The sequence below is a fragment of the Larimichthys crocea genome, chromosome III, assembly GCF_000972845.2.
Source record: "Larimichthys crocea isolate SSNF chromosome III, L_crocea_2.0, whole genome shotgun sequence".
NCBI classification, from domain to species: Eukaryota; Metazoa; Chordata; class Actinopteri; family Sciaenidae; genus Larimichthys; species Larimichthys crocea.
The window spans coordinates 1228065-1250015 of NC_040013.1; the positions used below are offsets into that span (position 1 = coordinate 1228065).

The 21951-nt window shown below is 47.5% G+C and overlaps 1 protein-coding gene across 1 annotated transcript in view; it reads right to left on the reverse strand.

Moving 5' to 3' along the window:
* Positions 1-21951, reverse strand: part of dock5 (dedicator of cytokinesis 5) — a 34248-nt gene that overhangs the window by 4424 nt on the left and 7873 nt on the right. Inside the window, 46 exon segments of the mRNA XM_027277388.1 lie at positions 56-140; positions 256-337; positions 1131-1272; positions 1501-1605; positions 2711-2800; positions 3003-3122; positions 3772-3862; positions 3938-3978; positions 4058-4214; positions 4481-4566; positions 4654-4808; positions 4977-5035; positions 5116-5216; positions 5975-6145; positions 6367-6465; positions 6665-6760; positions 6860-6876; positions 7615-7710; positions 7713-7739; positions 7810-7863; positions 7866-7942; positions 8121-8207; positions 8290-8391; positions 8477-8488; positions 8490-8573; positions 8575-8607; positions 8684-8784; positions 10822-10911; positions 11031-11128; positions 12315-12495; positions 12711-12814; positions 12902-12974; positions 13190-13288; positions 14676-14800; positions 14884-15009; positions 15158-15300; positions 16985-17057; positions 17478-17607; positions 18930-19011; positions 19238-19395; positions 19479-19614; positions 19703-19851; positions 19936-20032; positions 20274-20329; positions 21052-21092; positions 21318-21401. Coding sequence (XP_027133189.1) covers positions 56-140; positions 256-337; positions 1131-1272; positions 1501-1605; positions 2711-2800; positions 3003-3122; positions 3772-3862; positions 3938-3978; positions 4058-4214; positions 4481-4566; positions 4654-4808; positions 4977-5035; positions 5116-5216; positions 5975-6145; positions 6367-6465; positions 6665-6760; positions 6860-6876; positions 7615-7710; positions 7713-7739; positions 7810-7863; positions 7866-7942; positions 8121-8207; positions 8290-8391; positions 8477-8488; positions 8490-8573; positions 8575-8607; positions 8684-8784; positions 10822-10911; positions 11031-11128; positions 12315-12495; positions 12711-12814; positions 12902-12974; positions 13190-13288; positions 14676-14800; positions 14884-15009; positions 15158-15300; positions 16985-17057; positions 17478-17607; positions 18930-19011; positions 19238-19395; positions 19479-19614; positions 19703-19851; positions 19936-20032; positions 20274-20329; positions 21052-21092; positions 21318-21401 — 4415 coding nt within the window.

Here is a 21951-nt window from a genome sequence, read left to right on the forward strand (position 1 = left end):
CGTGTGACTCACACATGAGCTCCGAGCTTTAAAGCAAATTTTAAAAAGTACTCACTGCAAACTCATTGTCTGGATCCTTTTCACCTTTCCTGAAGGGCCTGGAATACTGGAACTGGTCCACTTCATTGGTTCTGTAATAGCTGCAGACAGAGAGAGAGAGAACAGGGAAGGACGGCGGTGAGTTCGCAGTTTGAACCATAAATCCCGGAGCGTTCACGAGGAGATAAATCATCCTTTAAGTGTTCTGTTACGCACTTTAATATCTGCTCTGGAACCCCCTTGTCTTTGAACTGGTGCGGCATGGTGAGAACAGGCTTGACCGTGAAGCACTGGATGTCTGCGGTTCAGCTCAGGATAAGAACTGAGTTTAACCGTGTTAGCAGCACTGCGAGGCTTTCCAGAGGAACAAGCAGGCCGGCAACAGTTTGAGGAGACGTTTCTCTTCGAGTGGCTAAAAATAGCAAAATGCATCCACAGAAATCACAACTATTACAGAGCGCAGCTCGAAAAACCATTTCTCTGAGCCGTGTAGGCGTAGCAGACCACGTTTTGATTGACATCTCCCTCAGGAGCTCAGAGACGGACAGAGGCAGCAATAAAATGTTTTTTATCCTCCTAAAAAAAGAAATCAATAGAAGTCTGAGTTTGTTACAGCCTCACCTCGCTGTCAGGCCGACACGCGGATCAGAACCTCAGAACACGAGCTGCTGTCTCTGCCTCTGATGTTTGTTACTGCGATCGAGGCAACGCTGGACCAGCAACTGTTACGTAGGTAAATAGTTTCCATTATGTCTGTTTCTGAGTCTGCACAGGATGCTTTATTTTGAAAATCTGACAGCGCAAACGTGCCCGCTGGGATTAAAAGGCAGCTCGAGTTTTATTTCATTTCTAATCGTATTAACGAGGCGGTTTAACGAGTCTGACTGCAGTAAAACGGAGAAACTGTTTACAGACTGATTCTTCTGTTTAATAAGGAAACAGTATTTTCTTTCTTTGACTTTATTTATGACACAAAACTTGATGAATTCGCTGCTCGCACACCAGCTGAGGCGTGTGACCGCCAAAGACTTAAACTGTGTCTTGGGTTTCCGCAGACAAGGGTTACAAGCGACTTGTTCTGGTAAGGATACACTGTCCAGGTGAGTTGCTGATGTTGTCTCCAGGGGGCGCCGTGCTGGTCATGCGCGATGCGTTTGGGAACTGAGAGAGCAGCTTTAAGCTGAAGTCTTCCAGCCACTCGTACTCCTTCCCTCTGTAGATGAACATCTTGTTCTGCCGACCAATGAGAGTCAATAAAAAGAGAATATGATGGAGCTTATTCTCCATAATATATGAGCGGCGAGCTCAGGACTGTGTTTCCATCCTGACATTTTCTTGTGTCATCAAAAAGCCAATAACCTTTATCGACATTATTGCACATTGCCCTGAGAAACGTCTGGAAACAGCAGCTCACCGCATGAGCGAGGCTCTATTTATTCAAACAGGTAATCATTTCCTTACCCTGAGGAAAGAAGGGAACCCGAGGCCGTAATATCCGACAGCAAAGTACTCGGGCTGCGGCCGCATCGCATGCATGATGTTTTCATAGAACTTGGCTTGTTTTTTCTGTGGGAGTACAAAGAGAAGAAGAAAAACACGCAGCGTGGTGTAATTAGTCTCTCAGCGGTTAGAAAATGAAATCATTCAAAATAAAATCATTCAACAAACATCTTCAAAAATAAACGAACGTGGCTGCTCTCGTTTCATTTGATGCAATTATGAGAAAAGAAATCAAACTGCTAAACGCTCAGACTTTATGAATAATCAGCTGCTAAACAGGTTAACACGCAATTATCTCGTCCTCGGCTCGTCGTGCTCAGCCTCGTCTGTCGCTCATCAGATCCACTTCGAGAGTCTGAGCGAGGCGGCAACAACTCCAATCATCTGCAGCACCGGTCAAAAGTTTGGACACAGCTTCTTTTATTTTTAGGACTTTCTGCAATGCGGATTGAAGATCTTAAGACAATCTTGATTCCAACAAAGTCAGGACGCTTTGGGAGATTTAGCCCGGAGGACACGAGCTCGGTTAGAAATGCTGGTCGAACTTATCGTCGAACTTCATGCGACTAAAAGCCGAATTGTTGAGTTTGAAGACGGCACTGTTGAGCTTGGGTCCAGAGAAGTTTCTGGATGTGGTTACCCGTCTTTCTCTTTGCATGGTCGAGTCCGAACTTGTCCCTAAAGCGTAGGAAAACCTCTGGTCTAGTCCTGATGAGTTGACCCTCCTGGCATTGGACTGCATGAAGACCACGAGTTAGCTCTGCTGCAGCCTCACGAATCAGCAACGAACAGCAGAAAGCAGCAGACACACGTCAACGTCAAGTGTGAATCTACTACTGCAGACAAACCACGACTGATGGAGACCAGCAAGAAGAAGAAGAAGCAGAGAAGGTGAACGATCTACATGTGTGGTTCCCACCCTAAAGCATGGAGGAGGAGGTGTGATGGTTCATGGTCAAACTGCTGCAGAGAAACCACGACTGAGGGCGAGAAGACGAGACCACAGGAAACCTGGACTTGTTGATCTGTGAGGCTGCTCTTGGTCTTTACATAGGTTGTTGATATTTTCTGGACTGACCTTCATGTCTTAAAGTAACGACGGACTTTGACAGGTACTGTACGTTCAACTTGTTTTCATATCACTTCTCTTGCGTCGTCTTTGTGGCCTCACCAGCAGCTGGCTCAGCTCCATGAAGTCAAACATGTGGCTCTCGTGCATCCTGGCCAGCTGCTTGCCCAGCTCGATGGCCTTCTCCCACATCTGAAAAGACGACGTGCATAGCTCAGTTAAAAGACGGACATAAAACAAGAACATAAAAACCACAGGAGCCGGTTACACTTTGCCATCTGGCTGAAACCAACATAAACCCACCCTGAAGCTCTGAGGGAAACCAGCTGGTGAGAGATCTGACACTCAGACAAAGTGTGAGTTTAAGCAACTTCCCTCACGACTTCACACTCACCTTTCCTTTGTCCAGATAGCAGATGATCTCCTGGAAGAGCCTCTCCTTCAGCTCCTGTTGGGTCCACACGTGCTCGCCGTCTCGGGGGATCAGATGAGTCGCGCAGGGTTTGTCCGACCACTGAGGACGGAAACGACCATAAATCAACATTCAAGTGAGCGTTTAGAGGCAAGGTCACACGACAACACTTCCCCTGAGTTTAAAGAGTATTCAGTGGATTAGAGATCTCAAGGAGATCTTGAGGTCAAGGATTTCCAAAAAGGTCTGAAATGTGGACTTGTCAGACCACTACTCCACTTTCCTTGAGCTGTGTTTAGTAAACCACCACCTCATTCTGCAGGAAAACACCGCTCGGGCCACGCGGCGCCGTCGGGGGAGCCGGTCGAACTTACAGCCCATCTTCATGCGATTAAAAGCTACCGAATTGTTGAGTATGAAGACGGCACGGAGTCCGTCTCAGATGAGCTTGGTCCAGAGAAGTCTGTGGTGTTTCTGTAAGGTCTTTCTCTTTGCATGGTCAAATCTGAACTTCATTTGTAGACGCAGCGATGAACTGAAGTTGGATCAACATCTAATCAGGACGAACTTCCTTTGGAGGTGTTCCAGGCATGTACAACCCGGGAGGAGACCCCGGGGCAGACCCAGAACCCTCTACAACTCTACAACTCTACAAACTCTGTGGGCAGACCATCCAAATAACACGTCGCCGGTCGTATTAGCAAAGATTAAACAGCTCAAACATTGAGAGAAGCTTTGACGTGTCAGAGACCTCGAGTAATTCGGCGTGCAGCAGCAGAGTGTAGGCCGCCTCGGTGTAGTTCTCACAGTCCAGGTGTAAATCTCGCAGCTTGTACAAGTACCTGATGAACGAGAGCACATCAGTTAAAGACACCGTCATCCAAACATCAGAGCGTCCGTGCCTCCGCCCGACTCACCGGATGTAAATGTCCTCCCTCTTCTTCTCTTTGTAGAAGTTCTGCAAGAGGAAACAACGTTACATTTATTTTTGCAGAGCAGCGCCGGCACAGCGCAGTATTAGAGGTAGAGTGGCGTACCAGCACGTTGACGGTGCAGCTCATGCGGTGTTCGGGACTCTCGTCGTGCGTGATGGTGCGGTACGCCAGCAGGTTCTCCAGCAGGCTGCTCAGCAGCAGAGCCAGCTCCTCACCTGACTGCGACAGGTATCTGTGGCGCCTGCAGTGCTCCAGCAGGCTGCACGGACAAACAACACACACAGACAAAGAGATATTTGACTTCATAAGCTGGCCTTTCTGTTGAAATCTGTTTCTGCGATTGTTCGGGATGAAGTATTGTTCCCACGGGGGGTTTCTATTGATCATGCGGTCTTGTCCTTCTGGCTCCTGCAGGACTTTTTCAAAAAGCACAATCACAAAGGCTCCTGTGTGAATTCTCCATCACAGGACTGATGGATTTTTGATCAGTGCTGTAGCTGTTTGATCTGCTCCTCTCCGCCTTACGTTTTCTCCAGCAGGACTTTGTACTGCTCGTCCCCTCGGCCTCCTTCGACCTCTTGATCCAGTTTTGTTATCAGCTCGTTCTCAAACTGCAAAAGATAAAAACAGGAATTTAAAAAAACAACCAAAAAACATCACGGAGCCACGAGCGGTCCGCTACACAAAAACTACGTCACCGTCTCGAAGGTGCGTCCCGGGCTGAAGTTGTGCTCGCACTGCATCATGTCGAAGAAGATGGGGATGGTGGCTTTCCTCAGCTCGGGCTCGGGCACCAGCGTGACCTCCAGGATGGGCCCCACCATCGCCGGGATGAACTTCATTTTGTGCGGGCCTAAAGGGACGAGACGGAAATATCATAGTATGATCTGAGGAGGCAATAAGCTGCAACTTCAACAAATCTAATAACCTGGACAATATAAAATATTGTCTTGTTATTCCCTTTGCATCACGGCCGGGCGCAGAATAAACCGTGATAATCGCGGCATCAGGAAACACTCACCCAGGTTGTACCACATATCTCTGATCTTGAATCCAATCGTCTTCCTCATGTCTCCGTATCTGTCGGGGAATTCAAACCAAAGTTAAATGAAGTCGTCGTGTTTGAAGAAGCGTCGATGAGTCTTTTTTTTTTCTCTCACTTGTTCAGGATCTTGTTTCGTTTCTCCTGAGAGAAGGACTCCAGCTGCAGCGTGGTGTGGGTGAGGAACGCCACGGTCAGATGGAAGTAGTTATTCCAGAGCTGCGAGGGAGGAAGAGAGCGGAGCTGTTTTAAATATTAATACTGTGATTACCTTCTCATAACAGTAGCTTTTGATTTTGTGTTTAATAAAAAATGCGACCTCCGCCTGAGGCGAGGGGGGCGACCCGTGTTGGAGCACTCGAGGTCGGTCTGAAGACCGGTTTTTGAAGGACAATTGCAAAGAGGATTTTATTTCAAGACCAATCAAGACCACAACTGTGAGGACATCAGCAGAGTTTCCCCAATAATCACCCACCAGGTACATCCTCCATCCTCCATCCTCCACCCGACTTCAAACTCCATGAGAGCGTCTCAGAAGTAAGTATGTTTTACAGCCACACAGTGCTCCGTGCCTTGCTCGACGGCAGGAGGTGCTACCACTCCACCTTCCATACTTTGGTTCTAGACTTGAACCGGCCATCTTCAAGTCCCTACAGACTGATCTACTGCCGCTCCACCAGACTTTGCTGCTCAGATTCGGTCATTTCTAAATATTTAAACATGCAGGGTGATGCCTAGTCAGGCACGGTATTGGTTGAAGATGCAGTCACATCTCCCTTTACTGAAAACTCTCTCTGTCGTCCAGCAGGTTCTCTCTTGTTCAACTTGTTTTTATGAGTTTGCACGGGGTGTTTTATTTTTGACCAGTGTCTCTATGGTCAGCCCTGACTTGGTCTTGGTCTTGTCTCAGTCTCAACACACTCTTGGTCTTGGTCTTGACTCTTGTCTCTGGTTCAGCTGCATCTACAACAACACACCTGCAGTTCGAAATGGGCCTGATCCAGGAAGTACATGTTGAGGACGTCCGAGTACTGGTTGATGGCCCTGAGGAAGACCTGCATCTGCACCAGGTTCATGATCATCCAGTCGGCGGGGAAGATGTTCCCCATGAGGTCCTTAAACATGATGAACGTCTCCATGAGGAAGTCCTGCAGGAAGCAGAGGGAAAGTCAGACACACACATTCACTAACTCGGCCTAATGGAGGCTCACTGACATCCTCATCATGTCGGCCCAATCCATCCCATGAAACGTCGATAATCGATACTCTGCTCAGGAGCAGTAAGTGGCCCCGGCTGGTTTAATGCCCGTTATTGATGAGATGTTTCGGGACGAGATGTAGCCGACAGGGGAGGAAGCAGCACACTTACAATGATATCCTGTCTCGTCTTGAAGGTGCTGATGTAGTGGGCGTAATGCATGTCATCCATTTGCTTCAGGATGGCCGTCATGCAGGCGAGATAGTGGCCCTGCCGCAGAGGAGTCAGCATCACTCACACGAAACAACAGAAAGCTGCGTTCACAGCACACGCTGGCTTTGTTTCCTCACGTTAAACATCGCTGGACGTCTATATTTAGACTCCTGCTGAGGTCAGACTTATTAATATTGAAACGAAACGCCGAGGGCGTCGTCGTCAAGGACACGCTTCAGCTGAAGCGTTGTCTTACTATGAGAGGCGAGGATCGGTCCATGCTGATCACGGTGCGATTGACCCGGCGAAGGAGGCGCTCCATTATCAGCTGGACGTGGCCTCTGGTCGGACCCTGCAGAGAACAGAGAACAGAACAACGGGTACAATCCACAGCTGGAACGCAGCAGAGAACAGCAACACAACACGAGCAACAGCAAATACACACAGCAACAACTGACTTACAGTCAGCTCATGTTAGCTCAGTCTGTTAGCTGCTGTTAGCTCATGTTAGCTCAGTTTGTTAGCTGCTGTTAGCTCATGTTAGCCCAGTTTGGTAGCTGCTGTTAGCTCAGTTTGGTAGCTGTTGTTAGCTCATGTTAGCTCAGTCTGTTAGCTGCTGTTAGCTCATGTTAGCTCAGTCTGTTAGCTGCTGTTAGCTCATGTTAGCTCAGTTTGGTAGCTGCTGTTAGCTCATGTTAGCTCAGTTTGGTAGCTACTGTTAGCTCACTTTTTAGCTTTTGTAGCTGCTGTTTAGCTCAGTGGTTAGCTCAGTTTGTAGCTGCTGTTGCGTAGCTCAGTTTGTGGAAAGCTGCTGTTAGCTCATGTTAGCTCAGTTTTGTTAGCTGTGCTGTTGATCTCATGTAGCTCAGTTGTTAACTGCTGTTAGCTAATGTTAGCTCAGTTTTGTGTAGCTGCTGTTAGCTCAGTTAGCTCAGTTTGCTAGCTGCTGTTAGCTCATGTTAGCTCATTGTTTGCTAGCTGCTGTTAGCTCAGTTTGTTACTGCGTTAGCTGCTGTTAGCTCAGTTGTTGTAGCAGTTGCCTGGTCTGAGCTCAGGGCACCGGGAGTGTCAGTGTTTGGACCACGGGAAGAAGAAGAAGAGGTTTACAGGCCTGGTGTTGTGCCAGAACAGGAGCCGGGCAATACATAAGATAAGCATAATAACGTATCCACTGTTTTGTGCGACCCGGCTCTTACCACGTCTTGCGGTCCAGGTTGTCCAGCACGGTGCTGAGCAAGCTGAGCGCAGGCCTCGTGGTCCGCTTACTCGAGTGGTCGTCCAGCTGCCCGCTCAGCTGGTCGTGACAAGCGGCAGGAGCACGGCGAGACAATCTGCGGACGGAAACAGAGCTGCAGCACACGCTCCTTCACGGGGCACCATGTGATCTGCGAGGACTCGTACCTGGCTGCCGGAACAGGTCGCTCTCCACCATCTTACACATGCAGCCCAGCTTCGACGCACGAGCTGGGAGTCGGGAATGCTCTCGATGAACTTCGCCAGAGAACGCTGAGAAAAGAGAGAGAAGCCGAGGCAGCTGCGGCGTGATTTAATGCCTCACGTCTCGTTAATTATTGTCACTGCAGGCTAATGAGAAGCACACACGGCGGGCTGATTTCACAGAGAAGAACGCCTCCTCCACTCAGAGGTAAATATGATAATTCGCAGTGAGTCCAGGCAATTACATCCTGCTGTGCAAACCTCCGGAGAGTTACCTGAGCTCCACGGGATCAAACACAGTCGGGATGTCGTTAATGATGCTGGGGAGGATTTCAGTATCGCTCCCTGGAAAGAAGACGAGGCTGAATCATGCACAGCGAGCTCTTCCCTCGCCTCACTTTGTAAAATTCTCAGTAAACTTCTCCGCCGTACCTTTATCTTCACCCACCCCTCGTCAGCGGCCGGTCCATGAGCGTGTTGAACGACAGGAAAAGGGTCCGGATGGAGTTGAAGAAGGCGTCTCCGTCCTCGCTGTTCCCGTAGAATCTGTGAATCAAAGCAGCGCCGCGTCACGAGTCTCATCTTCAAACCCATAGAGCGACACTCAGGTGTGTGTGTGCAGCAGCAGTACCTGAGATAAAGAACGGGACTGGACGATGAACCTGAACAGGTAACTGAGAGCTTTGAGAGCCGCGTATAGCCTCTCGGTGAGGGCGGGCTCCTCGCGTGCCCACGTAGTAGTTGAGGACTCGGGTTAGCTTCCTGAGAGGCGAAGGAGCCGAGCGTCATCGAGGGGTAGAAGAAGATGAAAGAAAGAAGAAACAGCGCTCAGACTCACGTGTACGACAAAGTGGCACTGAAGTGCTTGTTGATGTACGTCTCCAGGACGGGTTTGAAGTGCTGGAACTTGATGTCGCCGATGAGAGTGATGATGAAGACCTGGTGGAAACAGAACACGTTTCTGTCAATGTGTCCTTTAATGTTTGAAGCAGATACTCAGCACTTTCAGGCGAGGCAGCACAACCGCGCTCGTTAATTATATTATTAATGTTACACACGTCCAGGTTCAACAGGTCGCCTCTCCATCACAGAAGCTAAAAGTGGACTGTGTTCCTCTGGAGAGTTGTGTTAGTTTGTCTGCTCAATATGAACAACAGCTTACAGACGAAAACTTCTGCAAGACTACGTCCCAGGTTTAGACAGTCTGCGGGGACGTCACGGAGACTACGTCCAGGTTTAGACAGTCTGCGGGACCTCACGTGAGACTACGTCCAGTTTTAGACAGTCTGCGGGGACGTCACGGAGACTACGTCCAGGTTTTAGACAGTCTGCGGGGACGTCACAGAGACTACGTCCAGTTTTAGACAGTCTCGGGGACGTCACAGAGACTACGTCCAGGTTTTAGACATCTGCGTGGAGTCACGAGACTCGTCCAGGTTTTAACAGTCGGGGGACGTCACGGAGACTACGTCCAGGTTTTAGACAGTCTGCGGGGACGTCACGGGAGACACGTCCAGTTTTAGACAGTCTGGCGGGGACGTCACGGAGCTACGTCCGGTTTTAGACAGCTGCGGGACTCACGGAGACTACGTCCAGTTTTTAGACAGTCTGCGGGGACGTCACGGAGACTACTTCCAGGTTTTAGACAGTCTGCGGGACGTCCCGAGACTACGTCCAGGTTTTAGACAGTCGGCGGGGACGTCACAGAGACACGTCCAGTTTTAGACAGTCTGCGGGGACGTCACGGAGACTAGTCCAGGTTTTGGAGACAGTCTGCGGGGACTCACGGAGACTACGTCCAGGTTTGAGACAGTCTGCGGGGACTCTCAGAGACTACGTCCAGGTTTTAGACAGTCTGTGGGGACGTCACGGAGATCGCTACGTCAGGTTTTAGACAGTCTGGGGGGACGTCACAGAGACTACGTCCAGGTTTTAGACAGTCTGCGTGGAAGTCACAGAGACTACTACGTCCAGTTTTTAGACAGTCTGCGGGGACGTCACAGAGACTACGTCAGGTTTTTTAGACAGTCTGCGGGGAGTCACAGAGACTAGTCCAGGTTTTTAGACAGTCTGCGGGGACGTCACAGAGACTACGTCCAGGTTTTAGACAGTCTGCGGGGGACGTCACAGAGACTACTCCAGGTTTTAGACAGTCTGGGAGGACGTCAGGGAGACTACGTCCAGGTTTTAGACAGTCTGGGCGGGGATGTCACAGAGACGACGTCAGGTTTTAGACAGTCTGGGGACGTCAGGAGACTACGTCCAGTTTTAGACGTTGGCGGGGACGTCACAGAGACACGTCAAGGTTTTAGACAGTCTGGGGATGTCACGGAGACTACGTCCAGTTTTTAGACAGTCTGCGGGGACGTCACAGAGACACGTCCAGGTTTTAGACAGTCTGCGGGGCGGGAATCACGGAGACTACGTCCAGGTTTTAGACAGTCTGGAGGACGTCACGGAGACTACGTCCAGGTTTTAGACAGTCTGCGGGAGACCACGGAGACTACGCCAGGTTTTGAGACGCTCGGAGGCGTCCGGGGAGGACACGTCCAGGTTTTAGACGGTCTGCGGGGACGTCCACAGACTACGTCCAGGTTTTGAGACAGTCTGCGGGACGTCACGAGACGTAACGTCCAGGTTTTAGACAGTCTGCGAGGACGTAACGGAGACTACGTCCAGGTTTAGAACGTCTGCGGGACGTCCAGAGACTACGTCAAGGTTTTAGACAGTCTGCGGGGACGTCTCAGAGGACTACGTCCAGGTTTTAGACAGTCTGCGGGGACGTCAGGAGACTACGTCCAGGTTTTAGACAGTCTGTGTCTGTTTTGGGGGCGGTCGACGAAACGAGACTACGGTCGCCAGGTTGTTAGACAGGCTGCGGGGACGTCACAGAGACGATAACGTCCAGGTTTTAGACAGTCTGCGGGGACGTCACGGAGACTACGTCCAGGTTTTAGACAGTCTGCACAAACTCACCAAGGCGTTGAACACCAGCGTGTCGTAGGTGTCCTTCTCGGAGGTCTCCATCATGATGTTAAACAGGGCGTCCAGAGTGTCCTGCAGAAACTGGACATAAAACAGAAAACCTGTTTCCAAAGTGCCGTAAAACACAACATCTATAAAACACAGCAGCACGTTACACGTTTCAGTGCCGCGTTTATGACGCTCAGAGAGAGAGAGCTCACTTTAACAATCTCCCCTCCCTCGACCTCCATCAGCCTCTGCAGGATCTGGTCCAGATCTTCAGGGTTAGACCTCCAGTTCAACAGGCCGAGTAAGTCCACTGAAGAACAACAGCAGATAAATCATGAACTTCCACACAGATCTGCAACATCAGCAAAATATTAACGACACAGATCGGATTGATTCATTATGCGGCGCTACGCTAACAGTTTAAATCATGTTGATGCTACGCTGACGTGTAATCAGGTGAATGGATCTGTCATCCTCACACTCTCTGTGATTTACAGAGTTTATGAGGGACAGTGAAGTAAACACCTGAAGCTGCTGTTAGCTACTGTTAGCTCAGTTTGTTAGCTGCTGTTAGCTGCTGTTAGCTCAGTTTGTTAGCTGCTGTTAGCTCAGTTTGTTAGCTGCTGTTAGCTCAGTTTGTTAGCTGCTGTTAGCTCAGTTTGTTAGCTGCTGTTAGCTCAGTTTGTTAGCTGCTGTTAGCTCAGTTTGTTAGCTGCTGTTAGCTCAGTTTGTTAGCTGCTGTTAGCTCAGTTTGTTAGCTGCTGTTAGCTCAGTTTGTTAGCTGCTGTTAGCTCAGTTTGTTAGCTGCTGTTAGCTCAGTTTGTTAGCTGCTGTTAGCTCAGTTTGTTAGCTGCTGTTAGCTCAGTTTGTTAGCTGCTGTTAGCTCAGTTTGTTAGCTGCTGTTAGCTCAGTTTGTTAGCTGCTGTTAGCTCAGTTTGTTAGCTGCCGTTAGCTCAGTTTGTTAGCTGCTGTTAGCTCATGTTAGCTCAGTTTGTTAACTGCTGTTAGCTCAGTTTGTTAGCTACTGTTAACTCAGTTTGTTAGCTGCTGTTAGCTCAGTTTGTTAGCTGCTGTTAGCTCAGTTTGTTAGCTGCTGTTAGCTAATGTTAGCTCAGTTTGTTAACTACTGTTAACTAATGTTAGCTCAGTTTGTTAGCTGCTGTTAGCTCAGTTTGTTAGCTGCTGTTAGCTCAGTTTGTTAGCTACTGTTAGCTAATGTTAGCTCAGTTTGTTAGCAGACTGTGTATCAGGGGACTGTTAGTGTTTCTACCACAGGGAAGAAGAAGAAGAAGAAGAAGAGGTTTTCAGGAATGGAGCTGGTGTCATGCCAGAACAGGAGCTGGGTGAGCGGGACATAATGGCAGAGGAGAAGAGAGCGAAGAGGACGCTGACGGAGGAAGCTAAGAAGAATTTCTTTGCATCGACGTCACTTTAGAGACGTCGACTTGTGAGAGGACGCTGAGGTGTAGACGTGTCGGGCCGGCGCCGCTCGGTACCGTTCTGCGTGAGCTTGGTGGAGCAGGTGAGCGTGGCGAGCTGGAAGCTGTCTTTGGTCACGGGAATCACTCCCGAATGGTGGAACTGCTTCCCCGTCTGCTTCTCCTTCTCCTCCACCTCGGCCCAAGTCGCCGGCAGGGTGAGATAAACCTTCGCATCCTCGGCCTTCTTCACATCAACCTGAGAAATTCATAAACAGGCGAGGGGAATAAATCATGCAGCTCATTGATCGACAGAGATCTAATTTCATATGTATTGACTGAGCCGAGGCTCATGCATAATCCATCTGCCCACTGTCAGCTATTCAAGACAGCGATCTCTGCGTGATTAGATCAAAACAATGCTGCTTATTTTGAAGATAAGTGCAGCGAATGTTGAGCCGCGACCCCTCGTACCTTATAGACGATAAGTTCATGCCTGCCGTCCTTAAGAGTGGTGCCGTCTCCTCTCATGAGCCGGACGAAGGCCATGCCGAACGGCTTCTCCGACTTGTCGCGAGCTGACGGACACACAGTAACTGTACTCAGCACGACGTTATCACGAGTTTATCATAAAGAGACATTTACGAAAGGAGAGAGGCACTCACAGTCCTGCGAGGATCTGTGTCTGAACATCACCCTCAGGTGACAGCGGCACACGTCTTCGATGGGGATCGTCACCTTGTAGGAAAGAGGAAAATCCAGGATTAAACGTCCATGAAACTCTCTCTCACACACACACACACACACACACACACACACACACACACACACACACACACACACACACACACACACACAAACACACAGATTATTTCTCTGCATTGAGCTACTGGAAATCTAATTAGAGAACAGGAGATACGAGGCGCTCTCGAGGGTCCTTGACACGAGCTTACCTTGACGGTTTCGTTCCAACAAGGCTGCTTCACCTGGTAGTAAATGACAGACTTGTACTCGGTGATACCATCGTAACCGGCGCCGGGAAATATCGCTTTCTATAGAAAAGGATGGAGGTTAGAGTTTTATCATTTCCTTTACAGTATTTACAGAGTTCAAGTCGGTCAAAGTTTGAGGCTGCAGTGAAGGTTTTTCAAAAACACTCAAGGAAAGCACATCCAGGACAGAACAGGGAGTTCAGATCCACACATCCTGACCGTTACAGTGATTCATTTGTTGCTTTTTCTAATGTTTTGCAGAGCGGAGAGACATTTCATGATATTTCTGATGATTAAAATCCCAAAAACTAGCAAGATTTCTACCAAAATACTGTTAGATTAAAAATATTATGAACTTTGATCCAGAGTTAAGAAGAAAATCTGTGAAAAATGAAGACATCCTGAACACAGCAACACAACGCCACTACATTTAGGGACGGGAATCAAGAACCGGTTCTTGTTGAGAACCGGTTCCGTGTGTTTCAATTCCATGGAATCGTTTCCAGTTTATCTAACGATTCTCTTATCAATCAGTAGTAACAATGTCACCCACTCGGTTCAAACACTCCAAAGTTTGGCTGCATTTCACCAAAACAGACGTCAACAGGGCGACTTGCAATCATTGCAAAGTGGAGATAACAGCGTCGGGAGGGAACACGACAAACATGCAGAAACATTTGCGCACACAACATGTAATATTTTTAAATGAATGTCGTGTTTTTGACACGCTTCAGACTGGAGATGAATCTCAACCTAGCAGCAGCAGCAGCAGCCAGGCTATGACCTCTGACCTCTGTGGTTACTACAGAAGGTAAATAACACACTGCCTACCATGTTAGAGCCATGTGCTGCTTTGTAAAACATGCTATAACAGTTACATTAAACGAATGCCTTCTGCATTACATTTAGAAGATGATCATGACGAGAGAGAGAGTCTGGCTGGCTCTTCTGACCTCGCTGTTGGTTTTGTAAGGTCGTGATACTTCTAACTAAACAAAGTTGATGCTGATCAAACTGTTTGTTCTCCTTTTCTTCCCCAAATGAGAATCGATAAAGAATCGAATCGTTAAGCAGAATCGTTAAAGAATCGAACCGGCAAGCAGAATCGTTAAAGAATCGAATCGTTAAGCAGAATCTATAAAGAATCGAATCGTTAAGCAGAATCTATAAAGAATTGAATCGTTAAGCAGAATCAACAAAGAATCGAATCGTTAAGCAGAATCGTAAAAATCTGATCAATTCCCATCCCTAGCTACGCGACTGCACACCGCGTTAGTTTAGATATTTGGGACCTGAAAACTCATTTTAGTTCATAGTTGTTGAGACATTTCACTAATATCACCCTCATGCACAGACAGGAGGTTCATCCTCTGAGGATCATGAAGGCTTGATGAACTTCATCATGATACATGAAGCTCATTAGTTGCGTTGCCTGCTCTGTTTTTACCTCCACGGGATTGCCGTCTTCATCGTGCACGCTCAGGATGACCTCCACGTTTTTCGGGGTCTTCTTCTTCCCGCGGTCGAACTCTCCCTGCAGCAAGGTGACGTAGATATCGTTCCTCACGTTTCCTGGAGCGAGGACAACACATGAATACGTGATCATGATGAAGGCGTGCGACACACAATGCCCAGCGACAAAGACTTTAATCCACCTGGGAGGATGATTTCCGGGAAGCCCATTTTCCTGACGATGGCCGTGCTGCGGTCCACAAAGTGAGGGTAGTCCTTCCGGACCTGGGCGAGATCGCCCGGGAGGAGCTTCAGAGTCACAAACAGCCCTACCAGCAGACATGTAAAGAAACTCAATGAGGCAAACACACCTTTGCCGACCCATCACACATCATTTATTCCCCACAAAGCAACAAAAAAAGGTCAATTTGGAGCGACCCCGGGAAGACACAGCGGGCGACCGCGCCTCATTTTTACCCTGGCCTTTGTGATTGACCTCCCGCGTGGCGATGACTTTGTTGAAGACGGCGGTGAGCGGCTCGTTCTCTCCGATGACGCGAGACGGGATGAGCGGAGACATGATGAGCTGCCTCTGACGGATGTAGGTTTCCATCGCTATCCTGGGAGAGAGAGACAGAGAGGAAGCATCGGGATGAGAACGAGCCGGCGGCGTCTCTGACAGGTGACAAACAAACGGACGGACGGACGGACGGACGGACGGACGGACGGACGGACGGCGTGAAGACACGATGGCACCATCATCCTGCCACACAGCCCGCTGACTTCAAGTGACTTCCACAGAGCATGTCATTAGTCTGTCACACTAGATGACCAGTGTGTGCAGTAACAGTTACTATTCATGCTGAATATATATTATATTTATAGAGATATATATATATATACACATATATATACATATATACAGAGATATATATTTACCATGTTTGGTGTCTTAGTTTAACATCCTGAGATAATGTTCGCACTTCCTGTTCCCTCGACGTTCTCCGAGCGTTCCTCAGAAAAACAAATCGTGCCACAGAACGAGCTCGACAAACAAATTCATTATTCATTCATCATGAACGCTCGCTGACTTATTTGGTCATTGTGTACTGGAGAATTACAAATTAATGGCGACAATAAAAGGTCACGATAAACGAAGAACGGAGAAAATATCTCAGTTTTCTGAAAGTGAGATCTGCAGCTCGACTCTTTAATTCGTCCTGGAAAACACTTAACACACGAGTCACGAGTAAATGACAGAACGCTGAACCAAGAGGAGGCTGAAACATTCACAGAAAGGTAAGAAATTCAAGGACTTTTCAAGGCCAAGTTCAGCTCCCAGACACGGCACAGTTAGACGCTCGGATCAAGGTTCGTTACTGATGAATCATCAAGTGTTTTTATAACGAGGAGGAAGCATGAAATGTTTTGGTGGACAAACTGTGAAGATGAAAATCAAGAACAGGTATGAGAAATATGAATTCAAGAACGTTCAAGGATTTCAAGGACCTGTAGAGACCATGTTTTGCCTGATTAATGGCCGAAACATCAAAACTAATTAATGCAAACCTTGAACGACCGTCAGGGTTCTCACACCTTCTTAAACATCAAATTCAAGGACTTTCCAGCTACCCAACACGGCACAGTCTGCAATTTAAGCACTTTTTCAAGACCTTTTCAATTCAAGTTTGAAAAGCTTTCATAGCTATGATATTTCCCCCCTCAAATTTACAAACTTTCAAGGATTTCCAGGACCTGTAGAAGGCATGTTTTGTGTAACAGCAGCTGCTCGCAGCTCCCGACACGGTGAGACGTCGTGCGTCGTGTTTTTAGGACGTCAGCTCTTCATGTTCATCCTCCACATCCAAAGATTCATCAGCTCTTTGTCGCCTGCAGCTGTTGGTTTGGTCGAGCTCGTTCTTTGGCACAATTCATCTTTCTGAGGAACGCTCGAAGAACATTGAGCGAGGACGTCGAGGAAACTTTGAGGAAACTTTGAGGAAACGGGAAGCACGACTGTTCTTTCAGGATGTTCCAAACACTCGATGCTCCTGTGACACCTGAAGAAACTTTCAGATGTGGAGAACCGGCTGAGATATTTTGGGGGATCTCTCTGAACGTATTCACCGTCCTCATCCTCACATCGTGCAGCTGCTGCTGCTACAAACCGTGCGCGGCCTTGAAGCGTCTTTTTATATTTTATATTTGGCGTTGTGTGCAAACGGTCCTACTCCAGCTCATTTCTCATCATTTGTGCTCGAGCGTCACGAAACAGACAGACAACAACGACACGAGGCGACTCACTGCTGGAAGGGGATGAAGTGCTGCTTGTCCTCGTCGTCTGTTTTGCCATGGGCGACGTCTGTGACGTCCATCACTGCGGTGACAGACAACACGACAAAGAGAGACACAACATGAGCTGAACACTTTAATAAAACTCTCCAACTCTGGAACCTGTTGCCTCTTTTTCCAAACGTCTTTCTCTCTTTCCTTTCCTGACTAAGACGGATTAAACTCTTTCTTTCCTCGCTCTGGTTTCAGTCCATCTGCTGCAGCGGCAGAGGAAACCATTCCTCATCAAACCCACTAATCATCTGGCCGAAAAACAAAAAGAAGACGGGTGCTAAACCAATTTCCACCGACTCCTTCGCCAAGGGAGAGCGATGGAGGCGTTTTCTAGGTCATGAAGCAGGTGTTCCCATTTCATTCTTTCATTTCTAACACCTCGACGGAGCCATTCAGCCGGAGACAGCCTGACTTTTTCTATAGCTTAAACAAACACAGGACGTGTCCTCACCGGCCACGCCGAACGGCCTCCGCAGCCCTCCGGTGTGCTTCTTGCCCTCTTTGAGCTCCATGCTGCCCACCCGGATGATCTGACACACCAGGAAGAGTCGCTGCCTCATCAAGTCGCTGCTGCTCAAGTCCTGGACGGGCACAGACGTGATTTATTGTGCCGAGCAACAAGATGCATTGCATTACAAAAAAAGGAGGCGTGCTGTTGTTACGTGCAGCAGATGGCGAATATTAAAAACATGGCACCTTTAAAGCACAACAAGATATTTACAGTATGAAATCAGAAAATAAAGACGCTGAAACAACAACTCCACTGAAATACGCACGCTTTGGATACATTAGACTTGTTGACTGTGAAAAACTGATGACCAAAATAATGACACATTTAAATATTACAGTGTTTTACTGTAAAATTAACAGTCTCTGATATAAAACACGACTTTATTCTGATTAAATTCACTTAAAATGTTGTGTAAATAAAGGTTAGGCCATAAAATACACTTATTAAAAAAAACTTTAACGTAACGTTGTTACAGTAAACAACTGAATTTTACCGTAATACGAATTACAGTAAAAGGCTGTTTAAGGTTGGTGTTTTTTACTCGCTATTTTAAAATGTCTGTAGATTTTACTGTGTAAAACTGCCAAAACATTTAAAATATGCCACTTAAATATTACGGTGCTTTACTGTAAAATACGACTTGGGGTGGTCGGTAGCGTAGTGGGTTAAGCGGCCGCCCCGTGTGTGAAGGCTATAGTCCTCGTTGCAGCTGGCCCCGGTTCGAATCCCGAATCGGATTATTTTTTATTCTGATTAAATTCACTTAAAATGTTGTATAAATAACGGTTTAGCCATAAAATAAACGGTAAAAAAAATCTTTTTTTTAACCTTTTCTAATATTACGGTAAAAGGATGTTAGTACTGTTGATTTCTTGTTTAAGGTTTTGTGGTGGAAAACTGCCAAATTAAGACAGTAAAAGACCATAAAAATATGTTTTACTGTAATTAACAGTCTCTAATATAAACTTCATCCTGTATAAATTCCCTACCCTGTAACAGAAATAAAGGTTTTGCCATAAAAACTTGTTTTTACAGTAACACGCTGTCAGCTGTGAACTTCACCGTAATAAATACGGTATAACCTTTTCTTATATTACAGTGAAGGGATGTTAGTGGTTGCTGTTTTATTCTATATTTTAAATGTCTGTCAAACCTCGGCTGGTTTTCCCGCCTTGTTTGCAGAGGAACTGCTGACTGTGCCATTAACATAAACAGCAGCGTTATGATGGAGCCAATGCATTCAGACTGTGCCGTGAACGAGCCATTCACTCAGACTTTTCAGTCAATTAGGGAGCGCTGCAGCACACCGGCTCCCTTTGTCACACATTTCAGGCGGCGGCGGATTGTTTCGCTCCGAGGAAGCAGAGGAGGAGAACACAGGGATTCACTCACCGTGAACAGCGCTGGCAGGTTGTTGAGTTTTTCAATTTCTTTAGGCATCCCCATACTGTCCCAGCGCACCAGGAAGTTCTCGCTGCATGAATTTAAATAGAAAAACACGAGATATCACAGACAGACATCAGCCGTCTGAGGAGGAAGAGATCACCTGTTCACATTATATTAAGACTTAAACTTATGAAGAAAATGTGGCACTTAAATGCACCATCAACGTTAACTTTGTCGCTCCACCAGAACCGGCTGATACCAGCACTGGACTCGAGGCTTTAATTGTGACTTTAAAAGAAAGTCGAGGAGCGAACCTGATGAACTCGGACTGGTCGGGGTCGTACAGAGACATGAGCAGCTCGGCGTCTTCTCCGATGTTGCACACAAAGTTCTTGAGGTTCATGAGCAGGCTGTAGGTGTGCACGGTGCTGAACAGCGTCTGACGCCTCATCTCCAGGTTCTGGAGCCGAGTCTGCAGAAACAAACCAGGCCACAGACGTTGTTAGACAGAGAAGCTGCTGTAGGAAACCCTCACGGAGCGATCTGAAGCCGTGCCTTCTCTTCCTGGATCCGGTCGTCCACGCTGCGGGATGCCGTCTCGTGAGCTCGGAACAGGCTGACCGTGCTGGTCCGGTCGGGATCCAGAGTGTTTCCTGCTTCGTCTCGCACCACCAGGTCCAAACCCAGAATCCTGAGAGTTCACACAGACAGATCTCAGCTCCAGCAAATCAAACTTTACAGTGGACTTTGTCTCACTGCAGCGCCACGAGGAAGCGTACCGGTTTCCATAATCAATCTTGGCTGTGACTTTCTTCTTCAGCTCCACAAGGTCGTCCTTAGGCAGCGTTCCCGACACGATCTGAGATCGATACTCGATGAGGCTGTAGGCCATCTGCTGAACGCCCCGGAACAGGGCGGTTCTGTTCGCCTGCCAGACGGAGAACGAAACATTATCACAGGTATGACGAGCGGGGTCAAACACCAACACGAGAGGCCGACGAGAGGCACGTACCACGAACAGCTTGTGCCATATCTGCGCCCATTCCCTCAGAGTCGCCCCAAGCTCCTGCACCAGGGGCAAATCCGCCGGGATGATTATTTCCTGCTGGCTAATTAACGAGGAGAAATAAGTCGTTAGAAGCTCACAGGTCGTGTCGTTTCATTTGCATTTGTACACATGATAAACAGCTGGACGTCTTCCACCACACAGCCCGGCAGAGGCATCGCTGAACACTCACTTATGATAATTACAAGAGCACCGCTGCGTTATTGGCAAATGACAAGGCAGGGCGGCAAACCAAGAGCAGAGAGGATTATCAGCACGATGTGCTTACGGAGACGGGAGCTCACCCTGTTCCCTCGACTGTAGCCTCCTTTAAATGGATGTAGGACGCCGGGAAAATGCCCTGAAGGAAGAAACCAGGTAATCATGATACAGATATTTACACAGCACAGCGTCGCTCACAGGAAAAGGACAGAAAACTGTAGTTTTTACAGTAAAAGAATGTCAGTACTGTTGAAGTTTTATTCCATATTTTAAAATGTCTGTAGATGTTATGGTGAAAAGCCGACAGACTATCACAGTAAGAGACTGTAAAATGTGGCATTTAATATTACGGTGTTTTACTGTATAATGAAGAGTCTTTAAAATAAAATACTACTTTACTGCCCTGGTGTATAAAAGTTTTGACCATTAAATATAACAATAAAAAAACAAACATACTAGTTTTTATTGGTAAAAAACTGTCAGCTGTGTTTGCCAGAATTTTACCGTAACAAACACTAATAACTTTACTTTATTACTGTTAAAGGATGTTAGTACTGTTGATTTAATGTTTAAGGTTGGTGTTTTATTCCATATTTTAAAATGTTTGTAGATTTTTATGGTGAAAAACAGCCAAATTATGACAAATATTACAATATTACGGTGATTTACTGTAAAATGAACTGTCTCCAATATAAAATCTGACTTTATTCTGGATAAATTCACTTTAAATGTCGTGCAGATAAAGGTTTGGACATATGACTGTGTACATAAAAACACAGTCACATTTTACAGTCTCTTACTGTCACTGTTTGGCAGTTTTTGGACATTTCTTACAGTGTAGGGAGCTAATGATGCTCGTACCTTCTGTGATTTCTTGCGTAGCGTGTAGCCCCGATACCAGCCTGAGGAAACACAGAATTAATACAGAAGCAGCGGCCGACAGGAGCGATGACAGCGGGACGATGCTGTGGACTCATTTACATTATTATGCACAGCATATCGAGCGCGTGCTCCCACATTACATTACATTACATTACATTACATTACATTACATTACGTTACGCTGCGGTTCCTGTGCCGGCACGCTGCAGAGCGGCACGTGTCGAGGCCTGTTCGAGCTCACTCACCTTCCAGTTTCTCGAGTATGTGCACCGTGTCCCCCACCTGCAGACACAGCTCCGGCTCGCCGCTGGGATCATAATTGTAGATAGCTGGAAAGACAAAAGAAGGAGCGTCTCATTACAGGAAACACGACACACACACACACACACACAACGTTTAATAAGAATAAAAAGAGAAAACACTGGAGATGCAATGACAGTTTGACTGACGAGTCTTGCTCCTTCTCGAGGTCCAGCGGATTAAGAAAAACCCCAAATCCCTTTCCAATCACTCAGTGCACAGAGGAGCGGGTCTGTTTTTTAGAAAAGTTCTGGATCAGAGGAAACCAATTCACCCTCCACGCCGCAGAACTTGGACTCACGAGCACAGAGGATGTTGATCTGTGATTTATTCTCTAACAGCAGGTTTATGTGTGTGTGTGTGTGTGTGTGCAGCACAAACTCAAAGCGTTAAAGCGTTCTGACGATTCTTAATTGAAACGGACGCCCCGAGGCTGCGTGCAGCGTTGCAGTAAATGGTGCCGAGCTGCAGCAGGTAGGTGGAGGAGGTGGAGGAGGATGTGACGGCGCCATCCTCCTCCGTCTGATACGATCGCACCGCCGTGGCGGCCTTTGGTCAATAGTTACACTCTGCAGGTTC